This window comes from Priapulus caudatus, unplaced genomic scaffold (genome assembly GCF_000485595.1).
Source record: "Priapulus caudatus unplaced genomic scaffold, Priapulus_caudatus-5.0.1 Scaffold44, whole genome shotgun sequence".
In the NCBI taxonomy this organism is placed as follows: domain Eukaryota; kingdom Metazoa; phylum Priapulida; class Priapulimorpha; order Priapulimorphida; family Priapulidae; genus Priapulus; species Priapulus caudatus.
The window spans coordinates 667,322-690,718 of record NW_014577105.1 but is presented as its reverse complement, the minus strand read 5'-3'; the positions used below and the strand labels follow the sequence as shown (position 1 = coordinate 690,718).

Below are 23,397 nucleotides of genomic sequence, written 5' to 3'. Positions count from 1 at the left end.
CCCCCAAAATGTCAATAATAAAATGTCTTAAGTTAATGAATTATCTATATCACAAAATATTTTTGAAAGCTCATGCAATTCTGCTGGCAACACGAGAAACACAGTCCACATTAGTAATAATACTGTTGTACAGTACAGCTGGCTATAATCTTGTCATGTCACACATTTCAATCACAAGTGTTGACATCACGTCTTAAATAACGTGGGTATTGAGCTGCTTTGATTTCTTACGCTTCAGTTTAAAATATTGATTACAATACTACAAACAGACCCGCCAACCCCATTTCACTTCTCTCTAAAACAATTTTCCATAATTTCCCATTTTTTCAAATCTGTCCATAATGCCTTTCTGACAGTGATTATATATCGACCGACAAAACAACTCTTTACTTCATTACTATACATTAGCACAATGACTGCAGTGCCAGTCAGCCCCTGATGGATTTCTGATAGCAAATAAGATTAATGTATTTCTCTAACTGCAGATAGTTCTGAAATCTTTTAAACAGATTTAATTTGGATTTGAGTGACTACGCCTAAAAGCAAATGGATTTTTATATAGCGTTAGAACAAGTTTTTTTGCATTTTGTTATATTTGTGTTTGTGACTCTTTTGCTAGATCATATTATTTAAAGCATGTTCTCAACAATTGCCGCAGAGCGTCAGCGCACAACTGACGTGTACTGTAGCCAGGTATTCTTCTGATAAACTCACCGAAGGCAACCGAATCAAGTGCGCACTCCTGCCACCGCGTTCGCGCTCAGAGCATATATCTAGGATACTACTAATACAGATCTAAAATCTATGATAGGCTTTGCTATACCTACTGGTAGTACAGTAATAAAGATACAGCTGTGTAACTTTAATGACTTCGCTATATTAACATGTTATCATGGATATGCGTCGAGCGCGAGCGTAGTGGTGGGGGGGGGAGGGGGCTCTAATAGCAAAAGCAGTTCAGTCCTTTTTAACAGTCCACAAATCCATGTTTAACCCTCCTCTTGAGGATCAAAAAGTTATCTATTACTTAAATGATAAAAACGGTAGGTCAGCGCTGAAACAAAAAAGTTTTGCACTCGGTCCGTTAGACCAAGTCCTCAGAAAATGTCTGATATCTGACCTTTCCCCGGGTGGCACTGCCCTTTGACCTGTGACCTCCAATTTCGTGCTGGTGATTGGTTTCATCCCCATCACACTATACATCAAATATTAAGAGCGTAGGTCGAGCCGTTGAGATTTGTGCAATTCCGTATTTCCTCCAATACCTTAAGTTAAGGAGGAAATATTCCCCCTCCATTGACAGATCTTGACCTTTGACCCCCAAAATTCGCCATCCCGAGTCCTTTTCGCGACCCCCCCCCCGAATATCAAGATCATACGTCGAGCGGTTAAGATTTGCGCCCAACTGTTAACGGACGGACGGACGGACAGACAATCATGCGATTATACAAGCTGCATCCGACTTCGTCAGTTGAGCTAAAAAGGCAATCAGTAACATTTACCAGGTGTGCCAGGTACTTCAGGCCCCCCAGAAAATCTATCCTGAGGGTATTATGCAACAGATTATGTTTTGGCATATAAAATACAGCATTTCAAATGTGAAAGATCTAACGTATTGAATTAGGTCTCGGGCACAGCTGAACGTATTGTTCCACTTCACGTACTAAAATAAACATTCAGGGTGTTATAATTAAACAATTATCCAACCTTGCCTCGCCCTGCACAGACCTTCCATCAATACCAACTAGTCAACCACTATATTTAAAACGAGTAACAGACCGGAAAAATACTGCTCCGCAGAAAACTTGCAGTTCTAAGTGATTAGATGGGTTCATTGTTCGAGACAGCACAGCCATTCATTGCAAGTGACAGAAACTGAAAACATGAATTATCTCATGCCGAAGGCAGGACAAGTGGTTTCAATTCTGCCCATCTCCTCTACTGCAATATCTGGATTCATATGCATTAGATGGCTCGATTTTCAATCAACGTCACGTTACTGCCTAATAAATATCACGGATTTTCGTGCCACATGCAGAGAAATTGATTTGATGCCAGATACAGTTCAGCACAACTGCAACAGCATTGGCAACTACCACGAACTATGTTACAAAGTGTTGGCGAATGTAATAGGGGGGGGGGGGAACTAATATAGTGTAACAAATATTAGCATTATTCTTTCATGACACATCTACAAGAATATTCTCAATCTGGCATTCTATGGTCCAGCAACCTCCACAATATGGCACTGTTCCAGATAACGTTCCAGGGAAAACTCACTGCACATCAGGTGGCACTTTAGGAAACATCACTTTTTAATATAACACATACAATTCTTTCACCTAACATTCAGCATTGCACAACACACCGGCTTTAAAAATTAAAATAAGCGTGAGGGCTTAGACGAGATTTCATTGTACTAGATAATCTTCTTAGGAATGACCTTTCTTAGGTTCTTGTAATAAGGCATGAAATGGATCCTTAGGATGCCGAACTAAAGACACTCAGCTATAGTCCGTGAGTGATGGGCAAGTACCATATGCATCACAGCCATTCAGCCACTCAGCTGTAACCGAGTGCGTGACGTGTGATCACACGTCGTGTATGACAGCTATTCAACTGTAACCGAGTGTGTAATGTGGGAATACATCGTGTATGACAGCTATTCAACTGTAACTAAGTGTGTAACGTGTGAATACGTTGTGTATGACAGCTATTCAGCTGTAACTGAGTGTGTAACGTGTGAATACATCGTGTATGACAACCATTCAACTGTAACCGAGTGCGTAACCTGTGAATACATCGTATGACAGCTATTCAGCTGTAACTGAGTGTGTAATGTGTGAATACATCGTGTATGACAACCATTCAACTGTAACTGAGTGTGGAACCTATGAGCTGACATACCTACTCAGGGTTCTCCAAGCTTTTTCATTATAGCATGGCGGGTGCTGCCTTTACGCTCCTAGTTGCAAATCGCCGAAGGCGGTTTGCGTGCTAGGGGGGTCCGGGTGCTATGATATTTAGAGTGGCGGGTGCATTTTAGGATGGCGGGGCTCGACGATAGCCTGGCAGGCCGCCAGGCTATAAGTGCTCTTGGAGAACCCTGCTACTGCACGACGGCCCTTCACCCATACTTCGCATGCGTCACCAATGTGCAAGTGCACATACCTCGTGCATTATCTTGACAGCCTCCAGAGGGTACTTGCCCTTGGCGGTCTCGCCCGACAGCATGACGCAGTCGGCGCCGTCCAGAATGGCGTTGGCGACGTCGCTGCCTTCGGCGCGTGTCGGCCGCGGGTTGGTCACCATCGACTCCAGCATCTGAAAAGCGCGTCGATGGGTTACGCCGGCAGCACGTTCAGCTAAACGGGGCCGTCGTTACCCACGGCAACCCAACAAACATCCTTCCAGCTACCGATGATAGACCTCTACGAGGAGCAGACAAAAACGCACGAGGTGCACACGGACGTGAAGCTCTTACTAGTGGCCATACACATAGGTTCCCATATGTGGGCAGACGCGCATGTACACATGCACGTATGCACTCATGCACACACACAAATGCTCACAGACACATCACACAGGGACAAACACATAAGCACGCACACCTGTGATTACTAATACAGGATTTCTGAGAGAAAATTTGACAAAGGAGGTAATGGCCAGTTTCGGGAAAAAACGCGCATGACGGATTCAAATACAGGATGTATTGATATACTTATAGGTATATAGATACAGGATATACTTATCAGTAAATACAGGATGTATTGATATACTTATAGGTATATAGATACAGGATATACTTATCAGTAAATACAGGAACATTTTCACAACGGCGATGTTAAATTTGACAACGGCGGTGCACCACTGTGCCTCTTATGTATAAGAAACCTTGTGATACCCACTTACTTGCACACACGCACTTAACAAACACACGCAGCGCACACACGCACTTAACAAACACACGCAGCGCACACACGCACTTAACAAACACACGCAGCGCACACACGCACTTAACAAACACACGCAGCACACACACGCACTTAAAGCCGCACAATGCGCATCCAAACGCTAATTTTTCCAGTACTAGACTAGCAAACACTTCGTGGCATGCATAATCACACTACCTTATGACAAAATAAACTCTAGTTGCTCCCATTTCACTGCGCGTTTGCTTAAAACCCACAAGAAAGAGGTGAGAAAACTGGCACTCTGGCGCTAACGCCGGCTTATTTGCCAAACAATTTAGCCTCGAAGTGGTTAGGGTGACGTCACATGTTTTTATCTTTGCTACACCCGTACCGCTGTACCGCAGCACCGCTGCCCGCTGCACGGTTGCTTGGGGAAACTGTCAACAACATCGAAGAATTTGAACAACATTGGAGGTATTTTTAAGACAATAATACCTTTTTTAAGACAATGCGCAGTGAAATGGGAGGAACTAGAGTTTATTTTGTCATAAGGTAGTGTGATTATGCATGCCACGAAGTATTTGCTAGTCTAGTACTGGAGAAATTAGCATTTGGATGCGTATTGTGCAGCTTTAACAAACACACGCAGCGCACACACGCACTTAACAAACACACGCAGCGCACACACGCACACGCAGCTGGATGAAGAGTACACAGCTGATAGAGCTGTTGCCATGGTTACCTGCGTCGCACAGATCGCTGGCTTCCCGGCGCTGTTGCAGCGAGCAATAATCATCTTCTGTGCGAGGAACACCTTCTCTGGAGGAATCTCGATGCCCAGGTCACCTCTAGCAACCATAATTCCGTCTGCCTCATCAATGACCTCGTTAATCCTGCAAATTAACAAGCCATTAGTCACAACTCAATCAGAGGCAAGACGATGTTCCCTCGATACAAAAAATAAGATCAGCACTCTGAGACAGAAAATAGACTGGGTCTATAATAGCATAAATATTGTGACGTCCTACTGCAAGTGATGAGGAACACACTAGGTGGCAAACAGTTTCACAAATTATTTCCCAACAGACGTGTTTAACTCCACCACATAATGGATATTCACAGCTTCAGCACCTGCACTGGCACACCGCACACTCGTGGGTCACACACGCAGCGATAGGTGTTTGCTTACTCATCTACGCGGTCACCGCCGCAGCGTACTCACTTGTACACCCCCTCGTGGTTCTCGATCTTGGCGATGATCTTGATGTTCTTGCCTTCCTCGCCGAAGATCTCACGGATTGCTTTCACGCCGTCGGCATTGCGGATGAAGCTCGCAAACACCATGTCTATCTGTGCAGCACAACGACAAGCCAACGTTAACGATGGGACACGCAATGTAATGAAGAGATCACTCTCGCTACAGTCAGGGGGCTACATCGCTGATGAAACCACGTACAGCTCTATCCATCCATCCAACCACCCACCCACCCTCTTACATCCACAAACATCACACATTTAACTGACTTTTATTATATTATTTTATTATTATTCAGATCGCCAGATTGTTCAAGAATAAAATCTCAGAGATTTGCCTATGAGTATTGTAGAACGCAGATAGCGCCACCATTGCTTCTGGCACTAAGTATATGAACCACAGTTACCACCGACTACAGTAGCACGTAACAGGAACCTATTATCAAATGCTTTGAACTACACTCAATCACACGTGTTAGGGGCGTGCGTATCAACCCTTGCAGAATACGACTCCCGGCTGAGCCAAGTCTAAGAAGCTCTAAGTTTTTTAATTTTGAAACACTGATTAAATTCCGCACTCGTATCAAATTAGATCGCATGCAATCTATCGGCAAAGATTCAGCAGCAGGCGCGAGAATCTTCTACAATCAGGTGATTGGTAAATCTGTTCCCAGTCACTGCAGCGCGTGCGACCTGTGTAAATTACATCGACCGTCAGAACCCAGTATCTAAAAAACACGAGCGAGACTTTAGCACCGCACGCGCGCGACTATAATATAACCAGCAGTCTGAGCAGTTTCTGACGTCACTTAGCCGACGGAGAAATTCCTGCATCGCCTCGGTGCACAAAAGGCGTTTTAACACAGGCTGCCAAAAACCAAGTGGAATCGTCGCGACGACACACGCTGTTGCCATGGCAATGCGGATACGTACTCCCTGTTCGACGCCAAACAGCAGGTCGAGCCTGTCGCGCTCAGACACAGCGGGGAGGTCAACCTCTATGCCGGGCAGGTTGACGCCCTTCTTACTGCCGAGCAGGCCACCGTTAGATACATCACAGTCCACGTAATCCTTTCCTAAACGATCAGTATCAAGGTATGTCACACATGCAAATACGATAACTTACTCAATAATACAGTGTGACAATTAAATTAAGATACACTTGAGATGATTTAAATATTCGGCTGAAGCAGTCATGACTTGCAGGAATGCAGTTAAAGCTCAGTCAGACTTCGATTAAAAGAATACGCGTGAACCATTCAATCAATATCTGTGGCAACATGATGCAATAACCACCACACATACTGCATTCACTGTACTAGCAACTATACAGTGATCTCACATCATTGTGACCAGTGGCAAATTCTCCATACACAGATCGTCACCTGAGACGAGCAACCAACCATGACGTAAATGTGCAAAGACCTGCATCCCTGCAAAGTATCATGGCACTAAGGAAAAAATCTGACTATGTGTGCAGACACTTGCATCCCTGCAGACTTGCACTGTAACTCTGGAAATCGGATATGCTAGCTCACACACAAACCTCTCTCGAGCACCTTCAGAGCGATCAGACCATCGTCGATGAATATCCTGTCGCCAGGGGCGACTACCTTCACAATGTTCTTATAGTCGACCCAGATAAGCTCCTTGCTGCACTTCTCCATGAACTGCTCGTCGGTGGTGATGCGCACCTTGTCGTGTCTCTCCATGGTGATCAATGCTGAGGGGCCCTGCAGTAGTACCACCATCACCATGCTGACCGACTCATGCCGCTATAGGCTGGTTAAAGTACTCCCTCTGTACCAAGCTGACTTCAGTACTACCATAACTAAATTATTATACTAGCTACAATATTGCCTTAAGCACCTGGACTGCTAACATACTGTCTAATACACTAACCATGGTGAGCTAAAGTACTACACTAGAAAATACCCCAGGCTTCCTCAAGTGCTCCCTTCGTATATCACCGCATGCTAGCTAAAGTACTGCCTTATATATAACCACAGGCTAGCTAAAGTACGGCCTTATATATAACCATTGGCTAGCTAAAGTACTGCCTTATACATAACCACAGGCTAGCTAAAGTAATGCCCTATATATATAACCACAGGCTAGCTAAAGTACTGCCTTATATACCACCATAGCTTTTCTTTTAAGGACTGCCTAATATACCACCACGGGCTCGTTTACACACTGTCTACTGTACCAAGCCAATTTTAGTATTTATAAATTGTACTAAACATTGCTTTAAACACTAGGATGGCTACTGATCTGGGTCACACAGGGTGGTCAGTATGTCCACGACTCTGGCATACAAACACATGGCACATCCGCTCAGTGCTACTCTCACTGGCCTACACTCATGCATGCAGTGCTTACATCTTCTAGCAACCCAGTCCTGATCTCCGGTCCCTTGGTATCCAGCGCGATGGCAACAGGCCTCACTGATTCAAACTCTGCTACAGCCGCTCGCACGTTGGCTATCGTCTGCGCATGGTACTGCAAGGTTTAAAGAGATGCTGTAAGGCACAGTCACTTGTCACATGTACCATCGTGGTGATAGCAGCAGTTTGTAGAAAAAAGCTCTCTCATTCCCTATCGACAAGAATGACATTGAGATACGTGGAGGTTTTGTTGTAGTTGCCCAGTGTAGTAGGAAATGTGGCTAGTGGATGGATTCGGTTAATCACAGATGCAGATCTCGTTAAAACGGTCCATTTGCTTGCGAAACACCAGGACACCGCTAGCCTAAATTACGCCAGACGCAATGGGAAATATTATAAATATATATTATATATATATTATATATATAAATTTTTTTATATATCATTTTATTTGCTACAATTTTCAGATCATCCAAGTGGATAGGAATTTGTTACATTGTTTATTAAAATTTAAATGCTATGCATGTGGATTATGCGGTTTGCCATTGTCCAATAGAATTTTACCTCATGGGAACCGTGGGAAAAGTTCATGCGGGCAATGTTCATTCCTGCTTTCATCATCTCCTTCAGGGTGGAAACTGCATTCGAAGCTGGACCTGTAAGAAACAACAATACCTGATCACGAACCATTCCCATGTATAGATCTACAATTCAATGCCATTCCGATCACCTTTTTCTTATGTTTCAGAGAGGAGTACACAGACTTGCTTTTCTGCACAAGTTCCTGCAGAGGATTATTCTTCTCTAGAAAGTGTGGTGAAATGGCTAAAATTGCCATTTCAATCGCTAAATTATCACTACCATTATCATAAAAAATCATGTACTTAATCCTTTACTACTGTATATGCACATATATCTCCTATTATTAAAGGAATAATAGGTCCATTGATTATGAAATGTTGACGAATGCTAGAGTAACTGGCACCTTGTGTACAGTAGTTAATAAGTACATTACCTTATAGCCAAACGCGTATTAGTTTGTCCAATATCACTGCTGGTTACATTACAAACAAGACTTGAAATCGGTTGTTGATATGTATCAACGTATCATTTACGTGCCGTAAATGAGTCAAGCGATGACGTAAACATTTGTGCGGCCCGTATGTTTTGGACGCCAGATGAAACGGAGGTGTCAGCGGCGTTACCACGGCCATGGACTAAACATGGAAATAGAGTAAAACACACGTACTAATCACGGACGCACGTGGACAGCCCTGACAAAAAGTTCATGAGCGTCCATGTTTACAAAATCACTGATGATAGCATTGCGTACAGCCGAGCATGCGTGCGAAAATGTCCGGTGCACTATAAATCTGTATCGCACCCGCTTCACCGGCAGCAGTTTGAAACTGTAAACAACAGATTTTTGGACTGCAGATTTCAATTAGACATTTCTTAGTAACCAGCAGTGATATTGGACAAACTAATACGCGTTTGGTTATAAGGTAATGTACTTATTAACTACACAAGGTGCCAGTTACGCTAGCATTCGTCAACATTGCATAATCAATGGACCTATTATTCCTTTAAGTATTCTGAATGAATTCCTGTAAGTACTTGCATATTAAAAAATATCAACACACCTTGATAACAGGAATTTATACACTAACGAGGCAACATAGATGGAAACACTTCCTCCAGACACCACCTTACGACTTTTATGTGCATTTGAGCACTGCATGAACTATAACAAACCTATGCTATTTTGAGGGTTCAGATTTCAGCTTAAACAAACAGAAGCAAGGCACCGAGACATTTCCATCAGGATATACGATGTAATCATGAGGGCCGTTGTCAGAAACATCGTAAAGTTAATGCTAATGTTAATGCAAAGATAACACTTACGACGAATGTTAATGTTACGAGAGGAGCGTTGACAGAAACACATCGCAGCTATTAGGAAATTTACGATAACAGGAACTTCCTCACAAGGCTGCTGATTGGATGAGAATCGATCACAAAATTCAAATTCATACACATAAATTTATTGTACATCACAGTAATTTATGCATATTATGATGGCTAACCACATATAAATAATATTTGATAAATGAAAGTGTCAATGACACTATAGCTCACCTTGGCTGTGATAGAAGAGGGAGATGATATTTAAAATTTGGTATGTGTTTCATTTATAACGGACCGAAATGTGATCAAAAGTCCGTATTCCTTGTTTTATACTAATAATAGAAGTTTTACCGATTTGTTTCAGGGTTAGTTTTGATGCAAAAATAAATGTTTCAGATCTGAAAGTCTGAAATCTGGGCGAGAGATGGCGCTACGCCTAAATGATCGCCATTATGGTTTTCAATTATCGCACAAATAAAAGTAATAAAATATTCCAGTGTAACGAAGAATCTAAAACACAGTATTACATGTAGGTACATGATTAGGTAGGTAGGTAGGTAAATTTAACAAAATCGAATGAATCTAGATGGCCATTTCCATTTTTGCCAAAAAGTTGGCGTGGCTCAAAAGTAGGTTGACTGGCATGCTCCAAAATTGGACATTCAACTCTCTCCCATAGGAGTAACAAGTGTATGCAATTTGAAACATGTGGGTCAAACGGTTCTTGAGTTATCGTTGACCTTAGGCAGACACTGAAAAGCATAATGACATTGCCAAAATCTACCTAATTTAAAAAAAAATATCGACACCTGTGTGATATGTTTTGGGGCCAGTCATTATTCATTCACATACCAATAATGACCAAAACCCGTTGAACCTGAACTGACCTAAGGCCATTTCCATTTTTACCAAAAAGTGGGCGTGGCTCAAAAGTAGGTTGACTGGCGTGCTCCAAAATTGAACATTCAACTCTCTCATAGGAGTAACAACTGTATGCAATTTGAAACATGTGGGTCAAACGGTTCTTGAGTTATCGTTGACCGTAGGCAGACACTGAAATGCATCTAGTGAAATTGTCAAAATCTACCTAATTTGCATAATTTAAAAAAATATATCAAACCCCCTGTGATATGTTTTGGGGGCCAGTCGTTATTCATTCACATGCCAAAAATGAGCAAAATCCGTTGAACCTGAACTGAGTTATGGCCATGGCAATAGAATTATGGCCGACGCCCCATGGCAATAGCTCATCTTGACGATGTCAAGTTGAGCTAAAAACGACACGATCTTGAATTTATTCTGCACAAAAAGACAAATTCTCACACTGTAACACGAGATGTGAGAGTCGTGGTCAGTGTCAAAGCAGCGTGAGAAACTAGCGGTCGCCCAGTCGCCAGTGGCGATTAGAAAATCGACCGGGCGACTGCTTGCTCGCTGTTCAGCTGGTCCGGCGGGGCGACTAAATAATCGCTGCCACAGCGAAATGAAAGAAAGCTCAGATGACACTGTAGTCACCACAAAAAAGGACAAAAATGAGTGAGTGAGAAGAAGTCAGTTTTAATTGAGCAACCATGACGTACCTGTATAGACGAAGAGTATATATGCGGAGGAACTCCCGATTATATACTCTTGATAATTATATGTGTAATTTTTTATGTGAAAATAATAAATATATTAGTATATAAATTATAATATAATTTATAAACCAAAATGATATCACATTTGTGCGGTAGCATGCGCGCTATACCCGCTTAGAATGTTTCTTAGCATAAAATCATTATATCATCATAATAATAAGATAGCATAATAATAGTATATCATAACAATATTATGTTCATAGCAGGAATTTTGCATTTAAAGATATTGTCAATGAATCTTGCTAAAACGAAACCAGACGAGTGTGATCACACAGACTGTTTGTTATCTGGTGTCTATATAATATGCTAGTATAATTGCGCAAACTTACTAATTTGCATAATTTTTTTTTTTAATATCAAAACCCCTAAGCCCCTTATTCAGTTCACTACTAAAAATGGAGCAAAATCCCGTTGAACCTAATGACTAATGGCAATTCCTTTTTTGCAAGAAAATTGCCGTGGCTCGCAAAGTACGTCGACTGGCTCGTGCCTCCAAGAATAGGCTTTATATGGAGCATGGGCAGTAACAACTATAACCAATTTCAAACAGTGGTCAAGACGCGTTCCTGAGTTATCGTTGGACAGCTAGCAAATGTTGACGGACGGGACGGACGACGAACGCTATCGACAACCATGCAATAGCTCATGCTTGACGATGTCATAAGTTGAGGCTAAAAATTACCAAACTGATTTTATTGTTATTTCTCTACCTACCCTTCTACATTATCTCTAATTGAAATGAATGGTAAATTTAATCAAATATAGACTAACAAGGAGCGCAGAGCGTCTGGGCTATCTGGGGTCTGTTGTACGGTTATGAACGTACACATTTTCAGTGTGCGTAGTACCATTTGTTTAGGCGCAGTGATGCGATACGCAGTTGCGTACAACGCCAAAATTTTACAAAAAAAATAAACCATTGTTTTTTTTTGGTATGGGGGGGGTTTTTGTTTGTTTGGGCGGTTTAAGTTTTTTGTGGTAATTGGTAGGGGTGGGGGTTTTTAACCAATAATGGGGTTTTGGGGGGGTATTATATTGGGGGTACAACATCATGTTAGACACGGCTCACATATCTCCCCCATGCCGATTTTCGGTTTATTTTAATTACAATGCATGATTGCCTTCAACTTTGAATTTGTGATCATAGATTCACAGCCTAATCTATTTGTATCTATCTATAAAGAGAGATTTCAACATATGGAGCATGGATCTCCAATGGTTTAATGGTAGAGGCGGGCCAGCGGAGTCCTTCTCCCACCTCCTCCCCAGCTGCGCCACCTTCCTCCCTGCTCCCACTTCACTCCTCTTGGCCTCTTCCCAACTTCACCCCTACTCCATCTCCCTCCCCCTGCCTTCGACTCCCTCCCCCTGCCTCCCACCTCCCATCCCTTGCACACATCTCGCCCGACCTAATTGTACCCCGTTCCCGCTCGCATACACACCGCTATCACCGTTTTCCTGTCCCCGTCTTCAAATTTACTTACTTCTCTCTCTCTCTTTAATCTTAGACTTTCTCTCTCTCTCTTCTCTGATATTATATAAACAATGTGCCGCGGAGCGACAGCCCTTATCTAACGCGACTGCGGTGACTCTGTGGTGGACAGTGGTGGGATTCTAGTAAACCGCTGTTAGTCCCAAATGATGTTGACATACACATCGAAACAGTGGAACTGCAAGGATGGTATCAGGAACCTTCTCAAAGGAGATGGTCATTGAGTCTTTATGAAGTTGCCACGCAGCATGGCACGTACGTTTAAGTGATCTTCAGATTAAAGATGGAAGCGCTCCATCGCTGCGTTAGTAGCCCAACAACTGGATTGCAAGAGCAGATAGGTAAGCACTCATCCATTACGCTACGCAAGCCTTTAAAGGCTGCATAGAAGCTGGCCACTGTAACCAATTAACGCAGGCAAAAACTAACACAGTACCCATAACACATGGCACTGGCCAGTTAGCACTGGCAGTTGGCCCATACGTTACATGTAACATACTGACAGTAAAAAAAAGGCCAATAGAAATTATAACGATTTAAGGGAGCATGAAACCTTCTTTAACCAAAATTTAGCTTTGAAATTTCACTGTGAGCATTGTAGCCTCAACATCCAGGCATTATAGATTTCTACTAGCAAACCGGCAGGCTCAAATTCTTTCTAACAGATCAGGTCAACAATGCCATGGTTTAACCCTCCTTCTTGGGGTCAAAAGGTTATCTGACAACTTACTCTTCGCCATGTCAGCAGAAAGTAGATTTCTGGTCTTTCAATATGCATAAAAATGCAGCGTCACGCTGAACAAACAAAGTTTTTCAATGCGCCTCCTGTCACACCATGTCCTAGAAAAATGTCTATAATCGTGCCCTGCCCATTGACCTTTGACTGGTGGCTCATTTGCGCTACAGTGATGGCTTTTTCCTACCATGATGCTATACACTGACTATCCACGAGCTATGTCGAGCGCGTTTAGACTTTGTGCCGCAATTCTGCATTTCCTCCCTATGACCTTAAGTAATGCGAGTGGAATTGTTCCCTTCTTTTACACCTATTGACTTTTGACCTTGACCCAGCTTCGACATTCGGCCAACTCGTTTTCGGATTACCCACCACGCCCGAATAGGGCATGACCGTACGTCGCAGCGTTAAGATTTGCTGCCCAACTGTTCGATCGGGGACGGACACGCTCGGCACGGCCAGGAGGACGGACGCGGACGGACGATCATGCGAATTCTACAAGCTGCATCTGGACTGATGTCAGATGAGTAAAATAGTCAATTCGAGCCTAAAGTCCAGGCGAAGTACACAAACCGCCATGTTTTGTTGTGTTAGTTTTCTGGTCATGCTGTATAAACCTCTGCTAATTCGATAATACTGGGCATCCCCGACCAATCAGCGATCGCGTAATAAAATATGATAATTTATAGGAATAATGGGCGGTCTTCAGAGACCGCTGATCTTTGAAATCGACTTGCGGACTTGTTCCGATTTACTACACATCAGTCTTTCGAAACGAGTAAAAAATATAATTTGCTGATGAAAAGAAACGAATATATATATCTACACTATCAAGATACTGTCATATTATGTAACCTAATCAAATTGCGTATTAGTACATGAAGATGGCAGCACCATCCAACAATGGACATCACTATCACTATTATTATTATATATTGTTGTTGTTTAAATGCCCTATTAGTATTATATATCGTATTCCATTTATTATTAAGAATACCTTAGAATGCACATCACCAAATTGCACCATCCCCCCTATAAAAACGTCCTCACATCCGAGTCATTCCCTTTGCTACGACAGAAATCCTGGACCAGTGCCTACTGACCAGGACCAGTGCTTCCTCAGAGGCACTGGTCCTGCTGGGCCAGTGCCTCCAATTATCACTTTTTCACCCTGCAAAGTATTTAAAACAAGAGAACAAATGCCATACATGATACACCATTTGTAAATGTTTTGTTTTGTTTTACGATCGGTAGATAATTAATGTTTTTGACGTGTTTTTCAAGAAAAAAACATAGGCTTATTACTCATTAATATAAAATATAATATCATTATAATTGTAATTATTAATCTAAATGTGTTATTTTCATCTTAATATTAAAGTTACGAGAGGATCTGGGCTCTCGTAATGTTAAGAGGATATTTGCGAGGATTTTTCATTCTCGTAACTTTTCGATGATTCTGTCAACGGTTTACGAGTGGAAGTTAATGTTATGACTAATGTTAAGACTAATTTTGTTTCTGACAATGGGCCCCTGGTACATGTACAGTAAGAATGCATTTTACCCTTAATGTGCTGATAAATCCAGAAATGCTCGTTCGCTCTTAGAGAACAAGATAAGCATTGGTAAATAAATGTAGTCACGCATGTACACGTTGTTTGCTTGTGCTACAGTAGCCTTTCAGCCTTTCAGACCCTCAGATGTACGCTGCTGGAAACACTCTTGTACGGCACACATTTTTAGAGTACGGGCACATTATTTTGCCTGCCTTCCTCCCCCAGCTAGATGCAGACTGGCCATGCATCTTACAGTTGCTTTAAGGGGATGCTAATCTGTATTGATCATTGACCATTTCATAAGAAGTGCTTACACCTAAGTAAATTCTCCTCAGATCAGATTACATCATCAGATTTTCATGTCAGACCTAACTAATTTACATAAAATATATAACTTAATGGATATATAATAATTATTACCCCATCATGTTCATGACGAGAATCTAAAGAGGATGTCAATCTATATACCCTACATATAAATCTGTATGTGCTCCCCACGCTACATATGGGGGTGACCTTTCTAATGCACAGATAGGCATTCTGTTTCAAGACAGATCTATTATCATCCTCCAGCAAGTGTACGCAGCCACCGGTATGATGAGAAAATGTTCGTGTACAGTTAGTCAGCCGGGCAGCTATAGTAAGAAACATCTGTTGCTGAACCGCAAGTGCTCGGGCACACGTACAACCATGTACGGACCAGGGCAACTATTTTGGAAACATGACCAGCCGCTACGCGCTTCTCTCCTTCACGCACATACCTACCTCAACATTCAACCACAATGCATTGAATATTGTGTAGAGAGCAATTTTTATAAGGGGAATGTATTTTTGGTGCATGGGTGACCTTTACAGGGAAATAACTGCAGCAGGTCATGTTAGATAGTATAGAGCCTGGGAGTAGTTACCATGTATGCGTTTAGGAATATATATATATATTCGTCCGTCGGAACGACGAAGACCATCTAGTCATCCTGGGGTTTGACGTCAGGTTTTGTGGGTGCGAAGGTGACTGGTTAGGCCAATCCAGCCCAATCCGCGTTTAGGAATAACAGTGACAGTGAAAGCCGATGCACCAAAGCCTTGAATAATTAAAAACATAGAAGAGGAAAATTTCCTACTGGACAAAATTGAATAAACTTTCTCATAAATGCCACTAGATTTACGAAGCTGCTAGATTGCTCATTGTTGACGAAAAGCCGAGATTTGATAATTATGTCCCTGCGGCTGATATCGGATGATCAGATAATAGAGACAGTAACGAGCAACACTTCTGCCTCTAACAAAACTTTTGTGCAAAATCTAGAAGACTGAATGGCCTTAGGTCTCGTCCCAACCAGCCGGCTTAGTTAGACGTTACTTTAAAAAAAAGACCTGACCGACACACAAATTCAAACCCACTGGCAAAACACACACACAAAGCATTAAGTAAAACGTACACAAAACGAAAAATCCTATATATTGATTTTCTTCCCACTGCCAGCAAGTTTTACTTCCCTTTTACTGCGTGAGCCTGAATGGACCCAACCATATACACTGCATGTGTCTGATGATCACCTTTCACTACATTGCCTAATATTCATAAGCAGCTAGTTGAGTATATAGGGCCTGCGATTGGGCAAGTGCCAGATGTGACCACGCAGAGGTCGAAGAGGGAAGTTTCCATATATATATACATTTATAAGGGGTACAATCACGAGAGACAGGATGCGAGAAAGGTACAAGAAGGAGGAAGGTAGAGGGCGGAGAAGGGAGATAGTACACTCTCAGCACCCACCGCAGGTTGCACTTCTGTATTGTTACTGTATGTATGTCGTAACATATATATATATATATATACAATAAACGCATAGATATATTTTATATTCGGCACCTTGGACCATCACTGCTTGCCTGTTGCCAGGAATGAACATCCCTACACTAATTAACAAAAGATGCCTTTATTTTAATTAAGGAATACTGGAACGACTAAATGAAGCTACTAACTGTATATAGATCTATATATATATATATGTGAATAGCACTGAATACCAGTATAGGGGATGCCAGACAGTATTTTGTAAAATGTGAAAAATCAATATTGGCTGTAGATCTTAGACATACACTTGCGTGCCTGCGCGTGCCGCCCCTGGTTGTCTGTGTCTGCAGACAATAACCTATCACTCAGCCTTGTACTAGATATATATAGGCGCAGGCCGAAGCCCTGCCAGGGCGGACAAAAACACAGTTCTGTGTTTCTAAGATTCTAAGCAGAAGAAAACATCGGCAGCAATCCATAAAAATCAAAAGCACATGCACGCATCAGCCCGTGATGAATTAGGTCGTGTTCGTGTTCGTTAGGATGTATGCAGTGTTAAATGCACTGCCGTTATTATCAGCTCGTGAGATGCTGTAGTAGTAGAAGACACTCTGTCACACGCACGCACGCACGCACGCACACACACACACACCCACGCACTGCTGACATACGTGCGTATTGCTGCGGCTGTACTACGGAAGTGAACAGCTCATCGACACTAGTTAGACTAGTTAGCATACATGGTTCTGCGCAGTGTCGCATACAGACACAACGCACACCCGCGTACCCGTGCGTAAGGACGAATGTCACTGTCAGAGAAACCTAACACCAAATTTAAATGATTGCAAACTGATCTTCACTCTAATGAGCCTAATGTGGTTTGAACGTAATTTCAGTACGTTGTTCTAGATGACCATGTATCAGTTGAAACACTGAATGAGTAGGAACAATCACCAAGACGACAAGGAGTGTGTGCGCATGGGCCGAACCAATCTGCCAAGCACTGCGATTACGGATATATAAGCATACTGCACTAGTACCAGAGGTGGCTATCACGCAGTTCAACTATTTAGAAGTAATTTAAGTGTTAACAAGTTACAGCTACAATAGAAGTGGTGCCTGTCACAGCATGGTTAAAGCCAAGAGTAGATAATAACACAAGAGTTACACACCTGATTCCCGCATTTTTAACCGATTTTTCTCATCAAAATTTGCCACCAATTGATATAGAAGCAAGTGTATACGTTCCTCAGCTTATTATGACCACTAATCACTCACCTTCGTGGTACTGATATTCGTTTACATATATTTGTTAGCGTATTGCTGTAAATCGTAATCTTGCACGAGCTGAATTTGCACAATTTACCGCTATTGTGTAGAGGTGTTAATCCAAAATTTGAAGCCATAGTGGCGCCAATATTTAGCAACGGACTGTTTCCAAATCATTCGTGCCCCGATAGGGTTGAGAGACAATCTAAATTTCGAATTTTGATCTCGTGAGGAACCGCGAGACGCGCTCAGTTATTGTGATCGCAACACAAGAAATTGACATACTATCTTACATTTAAGTAATAATACAATAATAACAATATTCTCTGTAGTAGTTTGCAGCAAGTATCACATTACGCACGCACAGGTAATTAAGTACATTAAAGGATCACTTGTGATAATGGTCCATCGCCGTTTTTTTGCGGTGCGCAAAAACAGGAAAAAAGTTGTGGCGGGCTGCAACATGTGTTTGTCGCGGCGCACCACCATTTTTTATAAAGCATACATGTATGTAAAATAAACATAAGTATACATTTGTGGCCTTTTATTGTTCGCTGCAATCAAAGTACATCAACAACTATGGCAAATTTAGTAATTTACTGATCTAAATTTTAAAATATGGCTGAAAAATGACTTTCTGGACTCTTAACGGGACACCGGGACCAGCATGTCGCACCAGGACGATCCCGGTGAGACAGGGACACTTGGGACGTCTGTATAACAGGTTAGAACATCATTCACAGTACTTACAGTTACAATTAACAGAATTCAACTGTACAGAAGTGACGCTATAAGTTATAACACGAATCAGCTACACAGGGAAGGTGTTATTACAAGGTTCAACTGAACAGATGTGGCGCTATCGACTACAAACTTACCGATTGTACATATCAGGCCAGACTTTCGCATAAGATGCGGTGGCGAGTCGATATCGAGAGCAGCAATGTGCTCAAGGTGGGTCACCTGGTCGGCAGCTTGCTGCTGCTGCTCCTGGAGCAAGTAGTCTTCAGCCTCCAGCACCAGCCGCGAGCCGCTGGGGAAGCTGGCGATCCGCCGCTGAAACAGAGCAAGCATCGAGCGATCTGATGATAAATATATGCAAACCTGTACGTCGTCACCTTTCCAACTTGTCACTTTACCTACTCCTCAACTTGCACCTTAACCATCTCCTTGTCGTCATCCACGTTGTCTCCTTCTTCTCAACCTCACCTATCTGCTGCTTCTTTTTGTCCCTATCTGTCACATTGCCATTATCATCCTCAGATCTCTCATTTGTCTCCTACTCCTACTCCAAATCTGTCTCCTACTCCCAGTGACTTTAATTTTCTCCCCTTTCTTTCTACACATGTATTACACATATCTATCGCTGCTTGACTCTTACACTACAGTACCATCGACATTTTCCTACTTCAACACCTCTGACATTTCTACCCTTAGTCTAGTGACTCGAATATAGTTTTCTTTTTATATTTCTGTACTTATTTTACTTCTACTATTGTAATAGAAAGACACGACCTTCCCTGCATGTGCCATTCAACTTTACCTTGTGTAAGAAAAAGTGTAACACTGGTAATCTGCCTAATGAATTTGGAAACAGGTATGGACCACAAACAACGATTATCAACACCTATAGGCAAGCATGCAGCAGTGTCAGCTGATCACAGCCCAAAATAGTAGCAGAGCAACGTGAGTCCAGACTGGCATAATCCTTCCCAGGTTCATTCTCGTTCCTTTCTTGATTACAGTCCAAGTTTTTAGATCTCAATAATACATGTTTTTGGTTTCAAGCACGCTTCTCTCACAGCACAGACATTCTAGTGTAATGAAAGAAGAAACCTTGAATTAAATATTCGCTTCTAAATTCTATGTGTAGTATAAGATACTAAACAAACAAATAAGTGCAATTTGGTTACTGTCGTGGGTAAGGTGGCAGAGTAAGCAGCAATGTAAACACGTGGGTGTTATACATATGAGGCAAGAGTCCATAATAGGAAAATCCATTTTCTATTATGGACTCTTGTCATGGTCTTGATATGAGACCATTCCTCACTCACGTGTATGTTCGCAAACTGTTCAGCAATGTAACACAATTATAAAGCAATGCCAATTAAAGTGGCTCTAAATGAAGAATCGCCCACAAAAACTAATAAATAATATCTCGTTTTATCGTTCCAGATTACTATGAGTTTTGGCTGAATGCTTAGTTTATGGAAATTTCAGACATTACTAGAAAGTTTACATCTCAATTTAATCAACCAAGACGACAACAGATGTCGATTCATTACGTCGAACAGAATTACTTTGCACGCTCATAAACATTATCAATGCAGGGGAATGCACATGGACAATTAAACAGCATTACTTCACACATACCTAAAGAATCATCCAGATATCCAACCACTGCTACCACAGGCACATTGGAACTTCTCAATATATAAAAAATTATGGTAAATAAACACGAAATGTATATTTTTACACAAAATGTTTCTCTACTCTCTTCCGCCTATTATTTCCGATAATTTCCTTATCCTATAAGAGTTTATCCTTTATGCTTTACTCTTTATCTTTATTCTTGCTGTTTGTGCACAACGGCGTGCGTGCGATGTACTTGTGTGTTGCAGAGGAGCATTTGAAGAGCGTTTACAAATTACAGGAAATTATCAGCAATAATAGCTGAAAGAGAGTACTTTGGTAGTAAATACATTTCGTTTATTTACCATTATTTTTCTCTTAGGCTCTGGCCTTCGAGACTCGACCGTTGCCTGTTACATTAAATACTACAACCACGCCTTGTGACAACAAAGTGTGGCTGCTGTAATTTCCAAGGTTTGCTTCGTCGGCTACTGCAGAAAAATGCCATGCGGCATCTGCCTGCCTTCGTGGGAAATCTAGAAAATCGCAGCTCAGTAAGTACACATTTAAGCAAGTAGCACAAGAGCGCGCAGATGCGAACAGCAGAAAACAAGCAAGCATCGAGGCAGACGACGCCGTGCACTCCCCCCGTTTTTGCACCCTAACGGAAAAAGCCACAAGTTCACGTGCATATACTGGCATGATGCTATAGTGCCATCGAGGATTAGATGTAGCATAGACTGTAGCACGTCTACTTTCTACGTCCACAGTGCCAGATAGCAAACTTGGCATAGAAACTGCCGAGTGTTTCAATGAAGTCTAAAATCGATGTTGTTGGGGATTTGCTTGGCAGCTTAGTTTTAACGACGATTTTGTTTCCTCGCCAACACTTATCAGCGCTCAAACACAACTCAGCCCTGAACCATCCATCCTTGAAATATTTCTCGTTCAGCTGCAGTGATTCGACCACACATTCAGCACCCTAACAGAATTTCGTGACAATTTTATTCACTGTTTTTAAATGTGCATTAACTTGATTTGACCTGCACCCACGAGGACCCTTGGCTAACGATTCATCGCAGCTGGGTCGGGTCACTGCAGACGAGCAATCTAATGGCTTCATGGTTAACAGCAGGGCTTCAAATTCACATATATTAGACATGCAATGCACAGCCATGCAGATCAAGTGCTGACGGACAGACATCGGCCAAGCTTCACCAACAATTACACGCCCAAATACACCAGTTGTGGCCCTGCACTGAAATTACGTGATACGAGCTTGTTACGGCTACTAGCATTTCACGGCCATTACTGCCTAGTCACTGCTATAGTGACTGTTTTTATTCCCTAGAAACACGTTCATAAATAAATAATTTCTAACGAAAATTCTGCGTGTTCATCCAGTATTGACAATTTTATACCCTCATGTATTGATCCTAATATTATAAGCGGCCAACCATCTTCCATATATAATATATGCTCTGCCAGTACGAGTTCTAGTAAGTTTGTAAGGTTTTATAAATCCCCCATCATGGTACCACGATGGCAGTGGTTTCACAAAGCTAAAACAAACCCTTACACTCACACATATAAATCATAAAAGACAGCGAACACTTTTATATTGGATACTTCAAACCATGGGTTAGTAACTACCAAGAGAAGAGTACGTTGTTCGCACTTTGAGTAAAACAGAACTTTGTATTTGACATTGAAAAACTATGCAGAGGCACATATTCCCATACAGCGATTATATCAAGGCTTTAGTTGCACAGCAAACCTGTAGCAAGGCTCCACACTAACTTTTTTTTTCAGTGGCCCGATCAGGCCACCAAAATCATCGATTTTCAATTTTTGGTGGCCCGAAAATGAAATCTGGTGGCCCGAAAAAAAAACGCTTGTATCGCAAAAAGTATCGCGCGTAAGCTAATATCATTAAATTGTTTAAAAGCCTAAAATTACCTTTAAATCGCTCTTTCACAAGGCATAAAATAAAAAAAATAAAATGTTTTCCTCAAAATTCATCATTTGAGATTTGAATCGATAAAAAGGGGAATTTTTTTGTTCATGTGCAAAAATTACCCCCTTATGAAAATGGACTGTTCCAAAATATGTGACTGCACGTCGCATACACGACTTTCAAACACTGGCAGTTTCGCTTCAGATCCGAAACAGTGCACGTGCGCACATGGATATATGCATTATTTTGTACAGCCTGCATGCATGCAGCTAGAGCTAGAGCTCCAGCGCAGCTAGCTAGCAATATACATTACATACAGTGCAGTAGCGTAGTGCAAATTGCGACCGGTGCGGTGTCTGCTGATTTGTGTTCATTTGATCACGCTCGCTCTGCAAATTGCTCGCTCTCTTTTGAATGAGATTAGTAGGGGTGAGTATTGCGACCAAAAATCGTATTGCAATATATTGCAATGCGACAAAACCGTATTGCAATATTTTCCAATACGTATTGGGAAGTGTATACCATGCATGATATAGTAACAATTTGATGGTTTATCATCATATATTGTATTATTATGTAATTTGCATTTGTAATTGCCATACATCAGCTTTTGCCCTTTTATTGGGGATAATTTCAAACAAATCGTCTGCTACAGGCGCTGCCATTTTGGCTGCCTCGTTGTGATATTAGATCGACTCTAGACTGATTTCACGTGTTCAAGAACCAGTGCGCTCGACCGAGCGCGCCAGCACAGTAAAATAGTCTCTCGCGCGGGCAGCGAAATTTTTTTCCCCACGAGAGTTCCGGACCCACCACAGATAGTGTTTTGTAATATATGGTGTCTATATAAGACGGACCTGGTTGGATTATAGTTAGTGTTAGGGTTAGGGTTAGGGTGTATAAATTTTACATTGTTGCTTCGAGGAAGTCGAGTGAAATGGAGTGCGCCGATTGGCTGGGGTCCGGAACTCTCGTGGGAAAAAAAATTTCGCGCGCGGGCACTCAGGCGAGCATAGGCTATATATAGACTCCCTGGTTGACGTGCTCGCTCACACCATAGATAGATACATGTGTGTTGTATATATCTATGCTCACACGTCTGCCCGCGCAGTAGTACCATAGGTAGTACCGTGCAGT

At 42.0% G+C, this 23,397-nt stretch overlaps 1 protein-coding gene across 2 annotated transcripts in view; it reads right to left on the bottom strand.

Moving 5' to 3' along the window:
* The window catches only part of LOC106820722 (pyruvate kinase PKM-like), a 50,168-nt gene that overhangs the window by 6,517 nt on the left and 20,254 nt on the right, over positions 1 to 23,397 (bottom strand). For both annotated transcript variants that reach the window (XM_014825230.1, XM_014825229.1), the window contains 8 exons: positions 18,830 to 19,007; positions 8,120 to 8,211; positions 7,551 to 7,670; positions 6,715 to 6,901; positions 6,102 to 6,244; positions 5,137 to 5,264; positions 4,657 to 4,807; positions 3,172 to 3,324 (listed from right to left, as the gene is read on the bottom strand). In XM_014825230.1, coding sequence (XP_014680716.1) covers positions 3,172 to 3,324; positions 4,657 to 4,807; positions 5,137 to 5,264; positions 6,102 to 6,244; positions 6,715 to 6,901; positions 7,551 to 7,670; positions 8,120 to 8,211; positions 18,830 to 19,007 — 1,152 coding nt within the window. The remainder of the gene's footprint in view (positions 1 to 3,171; positions 3,325 to 4,656; positions 4,808 to 5,136; positions 5,265 to 6,101; positions 6,245 to 6,714; positions 6,902 to 7,550; positions 7,671 to 8,119; positions 8,212 to 18,829; positions 19,008 to 23,397) is intronic.